This window comes from Dermacentor variabilis, chromosome 6, assembly GCF_050947875.1.
Source record: "Dermacentor variabilis isolate Ectoservices chromosome 6, ASM5094787v1, whole genome shotgun sequence".
In the NCBI taxonomy this organism is placed as follows: Eukaryota; Metazoa; Arthropoda; class Arachnida; order Ixodida; family Ixodidae; genus Dermacentor; species Dermacentor variabilis.
In genome coordinates this window covers 183,822,305-183,843,905 of record NC_134573.1, presented here as the reverse complement: position 1 = coordinate 183,843,905, position 21,601 = coordinate 183,822,305, and the positions used below count along the sequence as shown (strand labels likewise).

The 21,601-nt window shown below is 47.7% G+C and overlaps 1 protein-coding gene across 1 annotated transcript in view; it reads left to right on the top strand.

Annotated features, from left to right (window-relative positions):
- The window catches only part of LOC142584461 (MFS-type transporter SLC18B1-like), a 137,046-nt gene that overhangs the window by 88,701 nt on the left and 26,744 nt on the right, over positions 1-21,601 (top strand). Inside the window, exons 3-4 of the mRNA XM_075694606.1 lie at positions 16,114-16,209; positions 17,901-17,974. Of these exons, the coding sequence (XP_075550721.1) occupies positions 16,114-16,209; positions 17,901-17,974 (170 nt within the window). The remainder of the gene's footprint in view (positions 1-16,113; positions 16,210-17,900; positions 17,975-21,601) is intronic.

Sequence of the window (21,601 nt, the reverse complement as noted above, 5' to 3'; positions counted from 1 at the left end):
AGTGAAAAAGGCCATGATATCACTTTTCAATGAATACCAGGCCAATGCGACATCATAGGAAATGATGACGCAGATAAAGCGGCTCGGACGTCGAACCAAGAAGACCACTCCGTCCCCATTCATCTCTGAAGGACAGACGCTGCGAGAGCGCTTCGCGTTCTAGCAAGCCCACTCTCGCTAGTTGAGTGGAATGCCGCACATACAAGGTGCACCAGACTGAAAAGACTCACCCTTTTGCTTCAACTCGGACCTCCGGCCGGACTGCACCGTGGTTGGGAGTTGCCTTCACGCGAGCTTATTCAGCAGTAATGAATAAGAACAAGGTGAATGCAGGAGCCTGGCTCCTGCATTCACCTTGTTCACGTTTTGCTCATCGTCTTGAATTGCCATCTCCCGCATTCCCCGTCTTTTGTCCGCAGCTTGAAACACAAAGACAATCTATCTCAAACGCATTCAGGAAACTAGATGACCACCTTCGTATTGAACAGACAATACTAGAACATCGCCCACACCGATCGTCGGCTCAGAAAGTAATGAAGGCACTTTTGTGCTTTCTGAGAACGTCTGGCTTGTGCAAGCGCCTATGACTGCAGTGCTGTCTGCACACGTCTCTCTTATTCCCATCTCTCTCTTTCTCTACCTTCTCTTTATTTCCGTTCTCCTTTCCTCCAGCGCAGGGCAGCCAACCGGACTCTTTACTGGCTCAGATTACTTTACTGGCTTTACTGGCCTTCTTTTTAACTCTCTCTTTCTTTTCCTCGTTGCCGCGATTGCCGAGTCAGAAAATTCCGATTCGGCAAATTACATATTCGCAAAAGCTGCACCAGGTTGCGGTTGGTAAAGGACACCTGTCTCCGTTAAAGATAGTGAAAATTGAATACGGAGCCAGAGAGAACGTATCCGAGTATGAAATTGTACGATACATACCTGCAGAATGCAGGAATGGTACGCGAAAATGTAATAAATGGAGCCTGGACTTCTATAGGCAAACCCCTATTTTACTCCGTGCAGCACGCTCACACCCCTTTGGTGTATGAGAACGAGTTATGTGGTTCGAAGTGGAGTAGCAGTAATCTTATGCTACTTATAAACACCTATTTCTGTCTTTTGTGCAATATAGGCTGCATTTAATATTGCTTCGGAAAATGCTTTCTTCTTGCGCTTGTTCTGTTTTGGAGACACTTTTGCATAATATAATATACTCTTTAGGAGAGCTGCAGGCAGCACTGCACGGCGCTGTTGCTCACGGCAATGCGCCAGACAACGTGACCTAGCAAAGAAGCGCTTCTGCTGTCAATATTAGTTGAGCTTTTAAGGGTCACTGGCCATCTGCGTCAGGCTGATTAACAATTCCAAAGAAAACGTTCGCCAAGAGCCTTCTTCGGTAGTAGACACACGGCTCTATATTACATTGCAGGCAGCGATGTGAGAGACAAAAACGTAGTGCAAACCGTATCTTGCTCGCAGGCAGAGATTGTGCTGCGCGTGTCGGAGACAAATCGTGCAACGTTCGCTGAGAGTATTGCTGACTCTAGTTAAACGTACCCGTAGTCGGCGAATCCGCTCCTTTACGGTCGCATGTAGATATCCAGGTGATAGCGGCTCATTAAAGCATTAAGCTCTCTCCCTCGCTCCACCCTTCTCTCAACTTACTCTTTCTTTTAGTAAGTGTATGGAAGAAGGCGCATATGCTTCTTCTTTTACATGTGAGGAAAAGAGAAACACGCACAAAATCACTCGAACAAGAGTCCTTGCGAAAAGTTTACGAGTCATGACACAGCTACCACACCACGCACAGGCTCACTGCAGCCCGTACGTTCTGCAGCCGTTGCTACAAACTTTTGTGCAACATTGGAGTTTGTCCTGAACAAAACACAAGGGATGATTCTGGTCAAATAAATTTTGGAGATTCTTCCAGGCGAACAGTCGAGAATGCCAGAGTGCGTGAAGCCGTCAAACGTACAGATACGCAAGAATGCTCCATTCACCTCTGCCGACATCTAGCTTTTGTTTTTAGCCTTTTATTGTGACCTTAATGCCTTGGGGTAATCTTTTCATATGTTACTCTTACCTTTACAAAAATATATAAGAATTCGATATTACACGCTTTCTCCTTTCTTTTATTGGACCATTTCGTTTGGCTCAATTCCTTAACAACTTAATAGATAATGATGGGCTAGTTGATGAGCCATGATATTGAAGCAGCGTCTTCTTCACGCCTCACGGCAGTCAGAGCACGTGCCGTTCTCGAGGGACACTACAAACACAACAAAAAGGCGGGTCTTTTAGCAAGAAAGCAGTAGTTGCAGTCCATCCAGGCACGTACCTAAGGGGAGGGCCCCCCCTCCCCAATCTAAACGGCATACGCTCCCCCCCCCCACCCACGCCACCACTCCTCATGGATGGAAGTTGTTATGAGCGTCCCCTTAAGAACGGGGAAGTGGTACTGCATCATGAAGTACCCCCTTTCATGTAGACTGCGCACTTTATGCCAGTGATGTGCTTCCTTCACGGCGGTTCATGTTGTCATGTGCTTCTGTCGCGCGCACGCGCATGCGTGTCAGTGTGTGCGTGTGCGTGTGCGTGTGTGTGTGTGTGTGTGTGTGTGTGTGTGTGTGTGTGTGTGTGTGTTTGTGTGTGTGTGTGTGTGTGTGTGTGTGTGTGTGTGTGCGGGCGCGCGCGCGTGCGTGCGTGCTTATATCCAAAAAGAATTAAATTTTTCATTGATTTTGTACAAGTGTGGCCGAGGAAAGCATCGCATGGTCGTTCAATGCGAGGATAACCAATTGCGTATTGTTCAAAGTCGAGTAGAGTAGCCACCAGTAATTTTTTTGTTCGTAACACTAAATTTACTAATTAATTGCAATTAGATTTTTTAAATTACTGCGTTGAATGGCGTGCTGTAAATTGGGAATTTGTTGAAAATTGAAACAATTTTAAGACTGACGTTTTTCAGCCAGGTACTTTTTGGCCGTGTAAATTTTTCAGCTGATAAAGAAAGCCCGCGAGAAAATGATAAATAGCACGTGACTAATCGTCCGCCCGCATCAAAAAGCAGTGCTATGAAACAAGCTCTATGGCAGTTGATGGCAAAGTGCGCGCTCTATCTGGCATGCCCCATAGAGTATCCTACAATATGCTCGATGGAACTTTGGCGCTGCTGTCGTTCAGCCACCACGTGAACTCAGAAAGATTCCGCGAAGAACTTAACATGTATTTTTTTGTCTTTTTCTTTCTGTTTATGACATTTTTTTTCTTGCGCCCCCCCCCTTTTTTTTGGCACGTGTATACGTGCACAGCGCAAAAACCTGTGTGTCACCCTGTCATTCCATGTACCTTATTACAACATGCTACTATCTTTCATTCATTTTATTTTGCTGCTTCTGATTGTCTGTTTTATGTAAAGTGCTCCTTATCAAATTTGTAAGTGCTCTTTTTATCCCCATCCCCTCTAGAATGATGTAAAGCCTTGAGCGTACAATAAATAACCAAATAAATACGCTAAAGAACATGAAGGAGAAAGCCTGCGCGCTCACGAGATATTCATTGCATTACTTGATATTTTCATTCGAATGCGTTGTTACTTCCTATTACTTGTTTTCTCCCACCAAAGGTCATGAGTTCCAGTGCCTTAATAATTTCAGTCTTAACCGTGCCTTAATTCACTTCGCCTTAATTAACACCAAAAGTAGTGGGTTCGAATCTTGGCCTTCACGATGTCAATCGAAATCTACCTTGCAGATAAGGCCGGTTCGCCAGTATATCCACGTTGGGTCGTGGGTTCGGGTACCGTATTTAACTACGCCTTAACTAACACCAAAGGTCGTGACTTCTACTTTCAAGCTTCACGATGTCATTGGAATCCAACTCGGAGATATGGCCGTTTCGCCCATATCTCCAAGTGCGTTCGACTTCCACCAAAGGTCATAGGTTCGAGTGCCTTAATTCACTTCGCCTTAATTAATACCAAAGGTAGTGTGTTCTACTACCGACCTTCACGATGTCAATTGAAATCCAACGTGGAGAGGCCGGTTCGCACATATCTCCATGTTGGGTCATCGGTTCGAGTGACTTAAGTCACTTCGCTTTAATGAACACCACAGGTCAAGGGTTCGACTCTCGACCTTCATGATGTCATTGGAATCCAACAATCCAGATATGGTTGGTTCTTATGTTTTCTATAAAGGAATTGATGACCTAATTCGTCATAATTATCACCAAAGGTCGTAAATTCCACACCCACCAGAGGTCGTGGATCTTAATTAACTCCACCTTAATTAGCACTACAGGTCGTGGGTTCGAATTCCACCAAAAGTCGTCGATATTAATTAACTTCGCCTTAATTAACAACACAGGTCGCAGGTTCGACTCTCACCAAAGGTCAATGGTTCCACTCCATATGAATTTTGGTACCATTAATGTATTGACCATAAAGCCAGACATCGCATTTTTGGACCTATGAGCCATCTAAGGTTTTCGCCTGAAGAAGGAACGAAAACCAAACCAACCACCCAGTGGCCTTGGTCACTCAGCTTATCAACATCAGTCAAGCAAGAGATTCAGAGCATTGGCGAGTTGTCCCTCCCAGCAAATACATTGCCTCCAGAGGTCCACAAAAATCTTTAGCGCAGTTCCTTCCCTTAATGGGGCAACGTTATATGCCCCGTTACGTAAAAATCCGGTGTCGTCGGCGTCGCCAACGAGCGATGGTACCAAAAAAGGCCGACGGCGTAAAGAGTAAGAACACGTCAATAATGTTCGTATTGACGTCAGTTTTCTAAGGGAAGTTCCTGTAAACAAAGTAAATTAGTGACTTTGAAAAGAAAGCTTCTTGAATTTCGGTTCGGGTGGGAACTGGGCCCCGCTACTCCGTGGTGCGGGACGAGCACGCTTCCCCGACGCCATGGCGTCTCCACGGTTCTGGTTGACTAAAGGCGTGCCTAGTGCCTGCGTCATCGCACAGAATCCTGACAGAAATGCAAGAAATAGGTGTAGGATGCAGAACCTACAACTATATAAAGAACTTCCTGACAAACAGGACGGCAAAGATTAGATACCAGGATTTGGAATCGGAAGAAATAGAACTGGGAAACAGAGGTACCCCGCCAAGATCTGTACTCTCCCCACTCCTCTTCAATCTGGCTGTGAGGGGCCCTCCGGCTAAACTCAGGAAAATAGAAAATTTAACTTTCAGCATGTACGCAGACGATATAAATGTTTGGATAAACAAAGGTAACGACGCGAAAATAGAAAACAAACTGCAAACAGCCGCGGACACAGTAATCGAGTATGCAGCAACTAGGGGGCTTACTTGCTCGCCAGAAAAATCGGAACTCTTAAAGTACAACCCCAAATCATTAAGGCTGAAAAGAGACAGCGATCTCAACATCACGGTTGGGGGAAAACCAGTACCCAAAGTAGATAAGATAAGAATATTAGGACTTTTCATCCAAAGCAATGGATACAACGACGAAACCATAAGGAAATTGGAAGGTTATGCAGCACAAGTCACCGGGATATTCAGAAGAATAGCTCTCAAGCGGAGAGGGCTAAGAGAAAGAAGCCTAGTTAAGCTAGTACAAGCGTACGTCATCAGCAAACTTAGCTACGCCACACCATACCTTAACATCCGGGCTTCAGAAAGAGACAAATTAGACTCCATAATCAGAAGATGCTATAAACGAGCACTCGGACTACCCATAGGCACCTCCACTGAGAGACTCCTAACAATGGGACTTCACAATACATGGCAAGAAACAGCCGAAGCAGTTAAAACCGCCCAACAGGAAAGACTCAGCCAAACATATACAGTCAGAGCTATCCTGAACATGGTGGGGCTGCCGACAGACAGAGGCATGCAAAAGAAACGTGACATCCCAAGAGAAATCAGAGAACAGCTAAGGATAGACCCACTTCCCAAAAACATGCACCCCACCTTCAACAAAGAAAGGAGGGAAAAGAGAGCCCAAGCACTGGCCACACGCTTCAGCGAAATAGATAGGGAGATAGTGGCGTACACGGATGCGGCCAGCGGCAAACTGGGTGCGGCAGTAGCCTCGGTGGTAGATGGCCAAGGCGAAGCAGTCTCAACAGCAACAATACGCAGCCGCAATCCGGAAGCAGCGGAAGAAGTAGCAATCGCGCTTGCCTGCGTCGGGACCAAGGCGAGCTACATAATAAGCGACAGCAAAACAGCCATCCACAATTACGGAAAAGGCAGAATCGCACCAGAAGCGATACGAATACTAACAGGAAAGAAAATTGACAGAAAAATCAGCCTCGTATGGGCACCAGCTCATACATCGGTCCCAGGCAACGACGCGGCACACTTCCTAGCCCGCGATCTCTACTTCCGGGCAGGAACAGAGCCGCCCGCTTGGAAGGAACTAGACGAGAGACTACAGACCTACACAGAAATAATCGAAAACTATAAGCTTCAGCGTAGAACTGTCCCCCCTCCGTACAAGGAGCTCGGAAATAGAGAGGCGAGAGCCTGGTGCAGACTGCAAGCAGGAAACTACATAAATCCAGTATGGGCGTCACACGTACTGAAAGACGAAGATATAGACGATAAGTGTAAGAGATGCGGGGAGAGGGGGACCCTCGACCATATAATCTGGCAATGCGTAGACTCCCCAGGTGTCAAGGAAGGAATAAATAGTGGAGAAGCCTGGGACACCCTTCTGCAAAGCGCGGACTCCGCCATGCAGAGGAGAGTCATCCGTCTGGCGGCAGAGGCCGCGAAGAGCCAACAACTCTGCCTGCATCTACTCGCGGAGACCCCCACCCCTGTCCCTAGGCCTGCGCGCCAGGGGCAGGGAGTACGGGGTCTCCTTCTCTGATGGAAATAAAAGTTTTGGAACGGAACCGAACGTCGAAAGGTGTCGTCTTGTACGTTCGTCATTGCGCACGTGATGGCGCAGCCAATGGGAATGACGTGGCGCCACGCCATGAGTGTATAAAGTGAGTGCACAAAATAAAAAAAAACATTAATGTTCAGTTGAACGCCACTAAGTGGTACTTCTTGTTATGAACTCTTCGCGGGCAAGCGAGCGCGTTGAGACGCCTGGCGCGTTTTGATTTGGCCTCACCGAGGCACAGTTAGAACGCACGCGAGAGCTTGCGCGGACAAGGAACGTGCAGTGTAATGAAGCAGACGCGCCCCTGTGTATGTGCCGTCTGAAGAGGAAGACGAAGGGCCGTGCCGTGATCGCGAGCAACCCCCGTCCTACAGACATCCCTTGCAGTGCCTTGATTTACCTAGCGTTCCACACCGTTGTGAACGACAATAAACCTCGTCGCATTTGGTGGAGGTTGCTGAGATCCTTCGCCTCGTCCTGGAGCTCCGCACTCGAACCCTGCCAACAAGATTGCCCTGCACTATGTCTGATCCCGCCACCTCGTTGCCTGCACCCTCGGCTGCCACTGTCATCTGCGCCGGCGTCCCTCGTCAACGCGACCCACCCATTTTCAGTGGGACCGCCGAACACGACGTGGAAGACTGGCTGTCATCGTAGGAACGTGTAAGTGCCCATAACAGATGGGATGACGAGTCTAAGCTGACCCCCGTGCCTTTCTACCTAGCCGACGTAGCCAAACTTTGGGTTTTCAACCACGAATTAGACTTTACAAGCTGGTCCGCGTTTAAGACTCTGTTTGCTGAAGTGTTTGATCGCCCAGTTGTGCGTAAGTTACGCGCTGATCCGCGTCTACGCCAGCGCGACGCAACCTGGAGAGACATTCCCCAGCTACATCGAGGATGTTCTCGATTTGTGCAAGCGGGTAAATCCCAGCATGTCATAGGATGACAAGATTAAACACATCCTCAAGCGCATCGAGGACAGCGCGTTCAAGATGTTGCTGGCCAAAAGCCCAACTAGCGTATCAGTCCTCATTAACCTCTGCCAGAGCTTTGACGAGCTGCGCCGCCAACGTTCCATCGCCCGCGAGAACATTCAGCACGCCGATTCCGTCTCGAGCATCGCGGTTTCTACCGAAATAACCAGCTCGACCCTCTCGCAGCATATTACAGATTTTATTCGTGAAGAGGTGGTCAGGCAACTCTCGCTGCTGCCTCACAGCGACGCACCAACAGCAGCTTTGCCTCCAACGCTGCAGCAAGCCATTCGAACTCAGATATGTGAAGCGCTTCCTGCAGCTCCTACAACCCCCACCCAATCCTATGAGTGTGCCTCTGGCCCCAACCTACTTTGCCACTCACCCTACGTCGCTGCCGCTCAGTAATGCAGCCGTGGTTGCACGGCCAACTGCGCAGACAGCTTCCTTTTCATCGCCCGTGCATCCGGCTTCATTTCCAGTTGCCCGACCGTCACCACAGTTTTTGCGTTCCACCGAGACGTGGCGCACTCAAGACAACCGGCCTATCTGCTTCGCCTGCGGCATTGCTGGCCATGTAGCGCGCTTCTGTCGCCGCCGCGCCCCAACTGCGCGTACCAGCTTTCAAACGCCCAGCTACGCACCACAATACGCCGCCACGCCGCCATTTTCACCGCGACGTCTCGACACTGATCGCCGGTCGGAAACTCGGCGCTCCCCTTCCCCTCGTTGGCGTTCGATTTCGCCCCTGCGTCGTCGAGTTCCCACTGAAGAGGGAAACTGACTGCTGCAGTTCCTGAGGCGAGAACTGCAATTACATCGATGTTCTCAAGACCTCAATCTTCGCCGCAAAATGTTATTAACGTTTTTGTAGAGGGAGTAACCGCAGTGGCACTAGTCGATACCGGAGCATCCGTTTCCGTCATTCACGAGAGCCTTTGGCGCAAGCTATGAAAAGTGACTACAGCTCGTTCTGGCCTGGTGCTCGCCACTGCCAGCGCGCAGCAAATTCACCCTTCAGCTGTATGCATGGCCCGTATCGTCATCAACGACGTTCTGTACATAACCGAGTGCTTCGTACTACCATCGTGCTCTCACGACCTCAACCTTGGTTGGAATTTCCTGTCACGTCATCATGCTGCCATTGACTGTTCGCGTGCAGAAGTGTCGCTTTTACCAATGCGTGAATCACTGCCGACCAGCTCTCCTCACTTTGCCGACAAACTCCCTGTTGATGCCGACACAACCATACCTCCTGAGTCATCGACGGCTGTTGTCTTGTCGTCTGATGCCACATCTCACGCCACTGTAGTATTCACGCCGTCCGATGTGTTTGCTCAAAGCAAGGGCATTGTTCATCCGTGTGCCGTGCTTACTGTAACACCTGGGTCAACTGTGATGCTGTTCACCAATACCAGTACCCGATCAGCCTACTGCGTGGAGAGACCGTAGGATACTTCCAGGCGGTCGACTACGTCGACGACCTCGATGTTCCTACCGACTCCCTCCGTCACGTTGACGCCATCGCTTCGGTCTCCGGCTCATCACCTTCAGTGGGTTTTTACAACGCCATCGACCCTGCTCTTTCCCCACCTCATCGCCGCCAACTTCTCGCTCTCCTTCACCTGTTTGTCAATTCTTTCGACTTTCATAAGACGTCACTGGGGCCGTGCCACCGCTGTTTCTCACACCATCGAAACAGGTTCCCACTCCCCCTTGCGACAGCGCCTGTATCGTGTCTCCGCCGAAGAGCGCCGAATCATCACAGAGCAAGTGGACGACATGCTCAAACGTACAGTCATCCGTCTCTCTCAACGTCCTTGGTCTTCATCTGTCGTATTGGTGAGAAAAAAAGATGGCTCCATTCGCTTTTGTGTCCACTACAGACGCCTAAGCAAGATAACGAGAAAAGACGTTTATCCACTTCCTCGAATCGATGTCGCTCTCGACTGTTTACAAGGCGCAGAATACTTCAGTTCCTTGGATCTGCGCTCCGGGTACTGGCAAGTTCCAATGGCCGAGCCTAACCGTCCGAAAACCGCATTCGTTACACCCGACGGCCTCTACGAGTTTAACGTCATGCCCTTCGGGTTGTGCAACGCGCCTGCTGCTTTTGAGCGTATGATCGACACCATCCTTCGCGGCCACAAATGGAAGACCTGTTTGCTACCTAGACGACATCGTCGTTTTCTCAACCGATTTTCCGACACACCTCGCTCGCCTGCATGACATTCTGACCTGTTTCGCATCTGCCGGTCTGCAGCTTAACCTTAAGAAGTGCCGTTTTGCTGCAAGGAAGCTAACCATATTGGGTCACGTTATGTCAAAAGACGGCGTCCTCCCGGACCCAGAGAAGCTGCGCGCTGTTGCAGACTTCCCAACGCCCACGTCTATCAAAGCCCTCAGAACTTTTATTGGCTTATGTTCCTATTTTCGTCGCTTCGTATGCAATTTCGCATCCATCATGGCGCCTTTGACAAGTTTACTTTCTGCCAGTAACGGCATAGCAGCGTGGTCACCTGAATATTATGCAGCGTTTCGGTAGTTGAGCCACTTGTTGACCTCACTACCGATTATTCGCCACTACGACCCTGATGCTCCCACGGAAGTCCATACTGACGCCAGCGGAGTTGGCCTTGGCGCGGTCTTAGCGCAACGGAAAGCTGGCTACGATGAATACGTCGTCGCTTATGCGAGCCGTACTCTAAAGAAAACAGAATTAAATTACTCCGTCACTGAAAAGGAGTGCCTAGCGATCATCTGGGCACTAAGCGAGTTTCGCCCATACCTTTACGGCCGTTCTTTCGCCGTTGTTAGTGACCACCATGCCCTTTGTTGGCTTTCTTCCTTGAAAGACCCATCTGGGCGCTTGGGGCGTTGGGCGCTTCGCTTGCAAGAGTACGACATCCGCGTCATGTACCGCTCCGGTCGCAAGCACTTCGACGCTGATGCGCTCTCTCGCTCCCCACTGATGCCTGATTTCGAGTCTTTGTCGGCTTCCTCGTCCACCCTGTCACCGTTCACCATCACTGACATGCTCACAGAGCAGCGCAAGGACCCAACCCTTGCAATGTTACTTGACTACCTTGCCGCTCCGTCTTACGGCCCTTCGACACGAGCACTGCGTCGCCAAGCAACCCACATTTCCGTGCGGGACAACATTCTATATAGCCGCAACTACATGCCCGACGGACGCAAATGGCTCCTCGCTATACCTCGTCATATGCGCTCTGACGTCTGGGCGTCTTTTCACGCTGATCCCCTAAGCGCCCATGCCGGCGTCCTCAAAACTTACACAAGTTTGCGTCAGCGCTGTTATTGGAGAGGCATGTACAACTTTGTGCAAAAGTACATTCAGCCTTGCACTACATGCCAACAAGGCAAGACACCTACCCAGAGTTTCACAGGACCGTTGCAGCCGCTACCGTGCCCGTCTCGTCCGTTCGACCGCGTCGGCATCGACCTCTACAGCCCGTTTCCATGCAGCGGGCGTGGGAATCGGTGGATTATTGTCGGCGTAGATAACCTTACTCGCTACGCTGAGACTGCAGCTCTGCCAGCAGCGACCGCCCGTAACGTTGGTTTTTTCGTCCTCCGCAATTTTCTTCTTCGCCACGGTGCTCCCCGAGAATTGCTGAGTGGTAGGGGCCATGTCTTCCTGTCGGAGGGCATCCAAGCCCTCCTCGCTGAGTGCAGGATAATTCATCGCAAATCGACCGCTTACCATCCCCAAACCAACGGTGTGACCGAGCGCTTCAATCGCACACTTGGCGACATGTTGCGGATGTATATTTCATCCGACCACTCCAACTGGGACACCGGAGTCACCTTTGTTACGTTCGCGTACAACCTCGCGACGCAAGCGACCACCGGCTTTCCCCCCTTTTTCCTTGTGTATGGCCGTGAGCCCTCATGCCCTTTGGACAACATACTGCCGTACCAACCTGACGCTACAGAGTATACTCCGCTTTCTGAAGTGGCTAAATATGGGTGTATTAAGCCAGAACCGTCGCACTTTTCCAGTCAGCATTAAAAAGATGTTATATTTTGCCCTCTTTAACTCTCACTTACATTACTGCATGCTAATATGGGGAAACACGACAGCATTCAACTTGCAGAAACTCTTCCTTATTCAGAAAAAAGCACTTAGATCAATAGAAAATTCCTCGTTTTTAGAACACACAGAACCACTCTTTCACAAACATAAAATTCTAAAAATCCACGATATATACAAATACAAATTATTAAGAACCTATAAAAACGCCACATTAGGTAGGGCGGAACTATTCCAAGAATTATCAAATCGCAGGAAAAATACAATTTCCTACCCATTCCGATATCAACCGCCATACTACGTTCCCTCCTCGCGCACCCATTATGGGAAAGAAAAACTTGACTACGCCCTGGCAACTACACTAAATGAGCTAGACCGGAAGGGTCTGAACGTTCTGGCCCTTACTAACAAAACCTTATTTGACCTGTTTGTTTGACTTTATTGAAACTGCTTATGCTTCTAATTGTTCTCGTAGTTGTCATTTGTGATCGGACTGCCTGATCGTTTATTTGATGATATGTTTATATAACTGAATCAAGATAATAAATCGTCGTGTCACTGCTGTTGTACGGGTGGCTAGAGCTTAGTCAAGCTGCACAAATGCAGCTTTTTTCTCTGGCCCCCTATTTTCGCAGTAACAATGTACAGTCTGCGGCGAAAATAAAACTTGATTGATTGATTGATTGATTGAAGGCTGCCGTCAGCTGGCACGTGCCCTGACTAGTGAGACTCAACAATAGGGAGTTTTAGAATAGGGGCCCCAATAGATTGGGGCCCCAAAGAGCTTTGCGGGTGTTGGCGTTGCGGCACGTAGGAGTGAAGAGCTTTAGAATAGGGTTTTACGTTTGCGGATAGCGTCTTGCGCTGGCAGCGCCACTACGACGTCAAAGAAAAGCTATTAGAAATAATTAAATAAAATATACCATTTTATGATAGGAATAATAATTTTGACTTGCGTGTATTCGCGTTTAATTACGATTTAGAAGTTATTCTGTAAGCAGCAAACGTTTAGTTGCGCTTAGTTTTGAGCAAACCAACTTTACTAGCCTTCACCAGCCAAGCTTAGCCGTGTTAGGCCTACGAGCCATAAAATCCACAATCGAATTCAAAATCAGCGGCGTCTAATGAGTCAATTTTCATAACACACGCTAGTTGAGAGAAAGCGATAACCGCAGTCACTTCTCCTAGCTTGCGAACCTGACGCGTTACCGCGAATCGAACCCAGTTTTGTGCTAGGTTAAACCGTCGCTTCGATGGGTGCCGCCATGTTTGCCGACGCAAAGCTTTTGGGACCGCTATTTGGGCTCCCGCTAAATCGGTGAAATAGCGTTCCCAACGCGAAACCCAAACGGAGTTTGCGTCTCGCGCATGCGCAGTGGCTTCGACGCTATTTCTCTGGGGCCCCAAAACGTTTGGGGCCCCTATTCTAAAACTCTCTAATGTCAAAAGACAAGGCATGACCATGCTCATCAACCGCTGCACAACATTGCTCCTGGTTCGCTTGTGTGGCTTTCGATACCAGCCCACATTCCTGGCCTTTCTTCCAAACTTCTGGCGCGTTATCACGGTCCGTACTGTATCATCGAGGCCACTTCACCGGTAAACAACATCGTCGAGCCGTTCACCGTGTCACCAGACCTGCGTCGTCGTGGGCAAGAGACAGTACATGTCAACCTCCTGAAACCGTAATGCGACCCGCTCATCTTTTCCGCGTCCTGAGCCGCCAGGATGGCTACGCTTCGCTCCCGGGGCATTGTAATGAAGCAGACGCGCCCCTCTGTATGTGCCGTCTGCAGAGGAAGAGGAAGGGCCGCGCCGCGATAGCGAGCAACCCCGGTGATACGGACGGCCCTTGCAGTGCCTTGATTTACCTAGCGTTCCACACCATTATGAACGGCAATAAACCTCGTCGCAGCAGAAAAAAAAATATTTCACCAAAGGGACTATAATGCTTCCGCATTCCCATACGTAAACAGTATTAACTGTCCCTGCCGAAATTTTTTATTGTTATAACATCAGAAACAGTGCATTATAAGGTCTCTAAAAAACTGGCATTAAATAGAATTCAACAATTTACAGCATGCACTTTACAAAGAGGAGCTTTTCGTTACTGCTTACTAAATAAATGCTACAGTTCCCTAAAGCATGCGCAAGAAGCGAAACGGTCGTGGTGACGAGGGTGACGCTTCCACGCTGTAAAATCTCCAATCGTGACGGTGTGTCTTTGAGGGTTCAGAAATTTTCTATGCGAGAATAAATAACAAGTTCTGTTGGACGGGTAATGTCCTGCGCATAAGCAGAGACTTATGGTAAATCAGTGTAGGGGATCGTTTCTGAAAGGAAGACAACTGCAATCGAAGCCAACCACACTGCGTGGACCCATGTGGTTATGATATTTGCGGATAAATGGGGTGATAAGCTTTAAGTTTTCCGGAATTTTCAAACATTCCCTGTTGCAGATAACATAATGTTAGCCCTTGAGCTGCAATGAATATCTCGAGACAAGTGTCACCCTAGAGATCCAATTTAAGCTATCCGCTTAAAATGGAGCCGATGAGTCATGCAAACTCATCGGCTACAATTCGTAATCGCAACATGTGCCGTAAAGTAATGAATTAGGAAGTTAATTAGTGAGCTTTTGGTAATGGTTTCAATATGTGTTTCGTCTTGACGGGCCCGCCTCTTCGAATAAACCAGCTTAAGGACAAGAATGATGATATCTGAAACAGGCAATCCTGGAAAATTTCGGAAAACTTAAAATAGACCCCCCCCCCCCCGTGAAACGTAAGTCTAGTTTAGGAAAACAAATGGGTAATTAGAGACCTCTCGGACAGAACATAATCTTGCAGTCGCATAGGCAGACAGCAGTGGTGATAATAAATGAACATATAAGTGTGACTGAGCCTTCTATAGAAAGACATTCTGGGCCACTGCTTTAGGTAAAAATTACAAATAAATAAATAAATGAAGAATAAAGATATATAATAACTGCCATTCGACATGTATGAGAGTTTGATCAGGCATAAGGAATAAAGGAATAAAAATCTAAAAGGAATGGCCACAAGCTTGCCCACACTCGTAAGGCCAAGTTTCTACGAAGGGTTATCGATGAGCCAAACTTCCAACGGGGGGAAATAATAAACTACTTTTTCATAGAAATATAATTGAACAAAGCACAAGTGCTAGCCGCAAAATTGGAAAGTTTCATTGGGGCATGTTGTTTTTCATTGGGTTGGAGCAACGTCTCACTTTATCAGAGTGGAACGTTAAGATGACGTAACGTTGTATAGTTCGATACTTTTGGAATTATTTAGAATGATGATTCCCTCCAAGCTTTAGGACAGCGGTATTGTGGGTTTCGCTTGATCCATTGGAACCCTCGCCGTAGTGCCTGCACTGCCGAAGCAAGTGCAAAAAGAAATAATAAATGAATAAGGATAGCGTCATGGCGCCATAAGTACAACAAACAAAAAATGTAAACTTGTGAACTAGAAAATTCGTGTAAATACCGCATCTCCCCCCCTTCTCACTTCGGAGGAAGGGAGAATGGGGTGGTGGGAGTAGTTGTTCTTTTTGCCCTGAACACGCACCATTTGTAAGATCCATACGCATTTTATCAAGCACTATACTCGTGTACGCTTAGGCTCTCGCAAACTTGGCAGTGAAAACATTGATAAGCAGCACATTGTCTTTACGATAACACTGTCTTAAGCAGTAACCTTGATGTTGCCGATTTAGCCTGCTATTAGAACTTGAACGAATAAACCGCTCGAAAGAAGTATCTCTCGTGTGTTCTTTCGCCATCAGATTTCCAAGGATACGAGTACATCTTCAAAGGCCGGCAAGCCAAACTTTCTTCGGAACAAATTTTTTTTGCAAGATTGGACGCAACATTCGCAAAAGCGCAGAACAAGCCCAAATTCATAAACATTACGACAAATTCGGAAGAGGTGGAAGGTATCGTTACAAGTACTGCAGCAGTAGCGGCGAATGAAATATTACTCTAATGCACGCACAAAAATATGCAGTCGAGAAGAACATAATTAGAGATGAAATTGACATAAGCAATCCGGGCACGTGGATATTGGTCGGGAATATGGACAAATGTCTCGCAAGCGAAAAAAACGAGGTTTTCTTTGGAATACTTTTGATACGTCAGTAGCCACCATACAACCTAACATTTGCATTGCCTCAGCCATTGACTCTCGTTTGGTTTATTTCAGGCCTCCGATAAAGGCCTCGACGCCGATGAGTACAGCTATGTCTACTCCGCGTACAAGATTGCCATGATGTTTGGAGCAATACTTGCGGAACGAATTGTAAGTTCTTATAGCAGCCTTTTTTCTGCGCATAGCTTTTTTTATTGGGAGCTATAGCCTTATACCATCCTACAATATGCAAAAAATGAAGAACGGTCCCTGAACCAGCACGGAACCCTTCATTTATTTCACAGATCAACTGTATGTGCAGTCCATGTAAACGTCATTCCATTCAATGACTTGGTAATCACCAAATATTTCCGCTCACGATCTCCGTATATTAACAATTTGGTCGTTCCATCAACCTGCACATTTACATTTTACTTCTGTTCAGTAAGATTAATTATTTCGCAAAAAAATTGCGTTTTATCTATAACAGATATGAAAGCTTATGGCTAGCAATTTGTGCAGTTTTAATACCACGGAACTCGAGGTTTAGAAAATAATTGCTGGCAACGCTGCCTATCATCACTGTAGCCTCGAGCAGATACTTGAACACGTTTCGTGCGACTGTCCTCGACACAGTGTAACGAGACAAATGATCGTGACGGTTCAATCTCGTATGTATGAAAGACCACCATCAGAACCAATCATTTTAGAATACCGTCCTCACAAGCCGTCACAGCAGAGGGCTGCAATGCATTGTTGCAGTTCTGATGACAACCCGTGTGAGCGAATCTAGCACTGACAAGTGCAACTGTTATCTTGTGCTGTGAACAGCCATGATTGGATTCATGTGCTCTCTTTTCCTTCCTGTCTCTTTATTTTAGTCTTATCTTTCTATGTACCCTACCCCACCGTCTACGGTAGCAAACAATATTTTTGTTCCGTATAACATCCTTGCCTTTGCTTTCTTTGATCTCCCTCTATCTCTCTCGCTCGGAACTCAGAATGCATGTGCCAAGAACAAGTCAGACTTTAAGAAGGTCGCTGACAGCTGAAACTGAAGTTACGAAACGACGCAATAGAGTCTTGCTACAAGCAGACAAAAACTGGACGAAAGTCAGCTGGTATGACATTGCTGAGTGGTTTGCGACAGCGTGAGCCACCACCTAAGGCCAGGATAAAATGCGCCACTGGATGAAAATTATGTATTTCTATTACAGGCTAATTGCTACGTATACTTAAAAAAAGACTTGCCACTTTCAGAGTCATACATACACAGCCAAATAACAATGATGTTCCCGCTTGCGTTTGCGTTATACTGGCTCAAAATCAATCTATACTGGCTCAAACAATCCATAACTGGACTAGCTTTCAATCCTTGTGCCAGTAACAACGTTGCAGCGGTGAGTACTGCTGCCGATAACTCATATATTTCTCATGAGTGCACAATTGCTAAGGACAACGTGAAGCGTATTAAACTAGGTTCATGCGTTCAGGTGAGGATGCTGTAAAATCATTACCCCCTCCCTCCATATTTTCGTCTCTCTTAGTTTTATAACTTTATCAGTGGTATTCATTATAGAATTGAGTACTTTCTCACAATCATTCTTTTCTTCCCTTTCATAAATACATCTGGCCGTTCTTAAACAATCTTTATTGCGACGATTAAAACCCTTAAAAATAATTATAAACATCCTTCACACCAAAACACTAAATAAAGCTGTGGTAACAAGATATGCAAGAACAACCAACAAATTAAGCGTAAGTATAACAACTTTAGGTGCTACTGTGCAGCTAAGATACAAGCACACTGAGAGGCGAAACACAAAAAACGAAGCAAACTATCACATGCCTTTTACGCGCAGATGGTGTGGAGTTCGCCGGTAGCTTGTTATCTTCTGGGCATGACAGGATGTTTCATCTTCAACCTTCTCTTTGGGTAAGCACATTTATTGCTGCTTGAAACAAATCCACTAAATGGTCGGTATATGGAACAATATTTACTGTCTTGTAGATGTCCTCGGACAACGGAACTTAAGAAACTTAAAATTCAGTGTTGAGGTAGGTTTCAGATTTCTGGGTCATATGAAGAGGCTATAACGTCTTTCACCATAATTTTTCATTCATTGTGCTGCACTGTATTGTTTGCTTTTGGGCCACTCAACCGAAGGCCTTTAGCGGCTATGGCTGCCTTCTGCTGAGCATAACAGTGTAGCTTCGAATCCTTGATGCGGCGGCCAGGATTCCAACGGAGGCCATATACAAAGGAAGTCCGTGTGCGGAACTGGACTGGACGCGTGATTTATGTGTCTGTTGCTGATTCTTCTATTCGCTGAGGAGTCTTTTCAAACTCATGAGCATAATAATTTGTTTTACTAGCTCTCATCAAACGTCTGCGTTAGAATACCCACAATATGTACACCTATGCGCCACATCTTCTACAATACCATTTTCTGCGACAACGTATATTATTCTTGTTTTTTGAAGAATAGTAATCATTCTTCAATCGATACTACCTTTGAAAACACGCTGTTCGTTTTTTTTTAACTACGGAGCGTTTACACCTAGTGACCATACATATGAAAAAATCGGATTATCATCAGTTGTTTCATACGAGAAGTGGCGCACCGCGCTTTCTACCATGACAGATTCTTAATGAAAAAATATTCCGTATGTTTAGCGGCCACGTTAAAGTGAATTTCTCAGTTTATTTCACATTGAACCGCTCGTATACCTCCTGACTGATTATGGACGTTCCCAATCTATTTTCATCGCTTCCGCCTAACACTTAAAATTCATATGCTTGTGGCCTTCCTTCCCGTGATGTCTTTCAGTACTTTACAGAGAACCCATTAACTGTATCTATTTCTGCTCTCCTAAAAGACAACGTCAACACAGACTTCGCCGCAGCCTTTTAGAAACACCTCCTGGTAGACAAAAGAAAGAGTGTATAAAGGAGGTTAATTGGGGTTCGTAGCGACCACCGGTTCTACGATACACCGAGCACAGTCCCCGAGCTCGAGCCTCTGATGCGCGCTTGATGCTGCCGATGCTGCTGACTGCGCGCACGTTCGTCATCTTCCTTACAATGGCCCCGCGGAAATAAAGGAGCCATCCTGGCGACTTAGTTTTCTGGAAGGACGGTATAATTGTGATACGGCTTGAGACGTTGAACGTGAACGACTTCGCGGTTACGACGTCGCAAATCGGACGGCGGCTTTAGCGGCTCAACCAAGTAATTAACGGGTGATGTTTTCTCGGGAACGCGATATGGACCGTCGTACTTCTGAAGGAGTTTTGAAGCGAGCCCAGGCGTGCGGTGTGGCACTAACAACCAGACGAGAGCGCCCGGGAGAAAAGTGGGAGTCGAGTTCTGGGCATCGTGAACGGCTTTTTGGCGGTTCTGGTCGTCCGAGGTGAATGGGCGGGCAAGCTGGCGACATTCCTCTGCCTGTCTGGCGGCTTCCAAGATCGGCAGGCATTCGGATGGGTCCGGCCGGTGGGGCAGAATGGTTTCGATGGTGTGCGAAGGATGACGACCGTAAAGAAGGTAAAAGGGTGAGAATCCGGTAGTGGCCTGAGTCGCGGTGTTGTAGGCGTAGGTGACAAACGGAAGAACTAGGTCCCAATTAGAGGGATCAGGTGAGACATACATGGCGAGCATGTCACCAAGAGTTCGATCAAAGCGTTCCGTGGTACCGTTAGTCTGTGGGCGATAAGCAGTGCATTTACGATGAACAATAGCGCATTCAACAAGCAGTTGTTCGATGACTTCAGATAAGAAGGCGCGAGCTCCATCGCTTAAAAGTTCAAGTGGACCTCCATGACGAAGGAGAAAACGGCGAAGTAGGAAATTGGCGACCTCCTGCGCTGTAGCATTCGGTAGAGCAGCAGTCTCCGAATAACTGGTTAAGTGGTCTACCGCAACCATTATCCACCTGTTGCCGGCAGGAGTCAACGGAAGTGGCCCATAGGGATCTATGCCCACACAATCAAAGGGTCGGGATGGGCATTGTAAAGTCTGGAGTTCACCGGCGGAGTTGTGCGGTGGCGCTTTCCGGCGTTGGCACTCATGACAAGAGCGGACGGACTTTCGAACGAAATTATACATTCCGCGCCAGTAATAGCGGTGTCGAAGTCTTTCGTAGGTCTTGAAGACTCCCGCATGGCCACACTGAGGGTCGACGTGGAACGAGGAGCAGAGCCCTAATCGCAAGATTCTCGGAATGACGAGTAACCAGGTGCGTCCCTCTGGGGCATAGTTGCGTCGATATAGCAGCTGGTCGCGAATCGCAAAATGAGGCACTTGGCGCCGAAGCGTACGCGACGCTGGAACTTTCGACGTATCCGAGAGAACGTCGAGCAGAGATGCAGTCCAGGGATCATTACGCTATGCAGCAGCGATAGTGTCAACGTTCAGAGAGGATAATGTGCACTCGCAGGGGGAGTCGTGACTGGCCTTCGGGGGAAGCGGTGATCGCGATAGCGCGTCAGCGTCGGAGTGCTTTCTCCCGGAACGGTACATCACGCGGATGTCGTATTCTGCGATTAGCAATGTCCAGCGGGCAAGGCGGCCCGATGGATCTTTGAGCGTCGACAGCCAACATAGTGTGTGGTGGTCGGTCACTACGTCAAAAGATCGGCCGTATAAATATGGCCGAAACTTGCCAAGCGCCCACACAATGGCCAAACACTCCTTTTCTGTAACGCTGTAATTGGTCTCCGCCTTGGTTAACGTGCGACTCGCGTATGCGGCGACGTATTCTGGGTGGCCAGGTTGACCCTGTGCCAACACATCGCCAAGGCCTAGACCGCTTGCATTGGTATGAATTTCGGTTGGTGCTTGTGGGTCAAAATGGTGAAGAATGGGTGGTGTCGTGAGAAGACGGCGCAAGGTTGTGAAGGCTTCGTCACACTCTGGAGACCATGATGAGAGATCTCTAGCGCCACCAAGGAGCTGCGTGAGAGGCAATATAATTGACGCAAAGTTTCGAACGAATGGCCGGAAGAGCAGAGGCCGATAAAACTGCGCAGCTCTTTCATAGTAGTAGGTTTTGGGAACGCAGTAACACCACGTAGCTTCTCGGGATCTGGGCGAATGGCCTCCTTTGACACGTCATAGCCTAAAATTGTTAGCTGACGAACAGCAAATCGACACTTCTTCAAGTTAAGTTGCAACCCGGCGTTGGTCAAGCAAGTGAGTACGTGCTGGAGGCGTAGCAGGTGCTTTGCGAAATCAGGGGCGAACACCACAATGTCGTCAAGATAGCAAAGATATATTTTCCATTTGAGGCCACGCAAAACATTATCCATCATTCTTTCGAACGTAGCAGGTGCGTTTAAAAGTCCGAAAGGCATGAGGGTGAATTCATACAAGCCATCTGGTGTAACAAAGGCAGTTTTCGGGCGATCGGCGTCTGCCATCGGAACCTACCAGTGGCCTGACCGCAAATCCAGCGAAGAAAAGAACTCGGCTCCCTGCAAAGAGTCCAGAGCATCATCGATGCGTGGTAATGGGTAGACGTCCTTCAGCGTTATCTTGTTCAACCGTCGAAAGTCAACACAC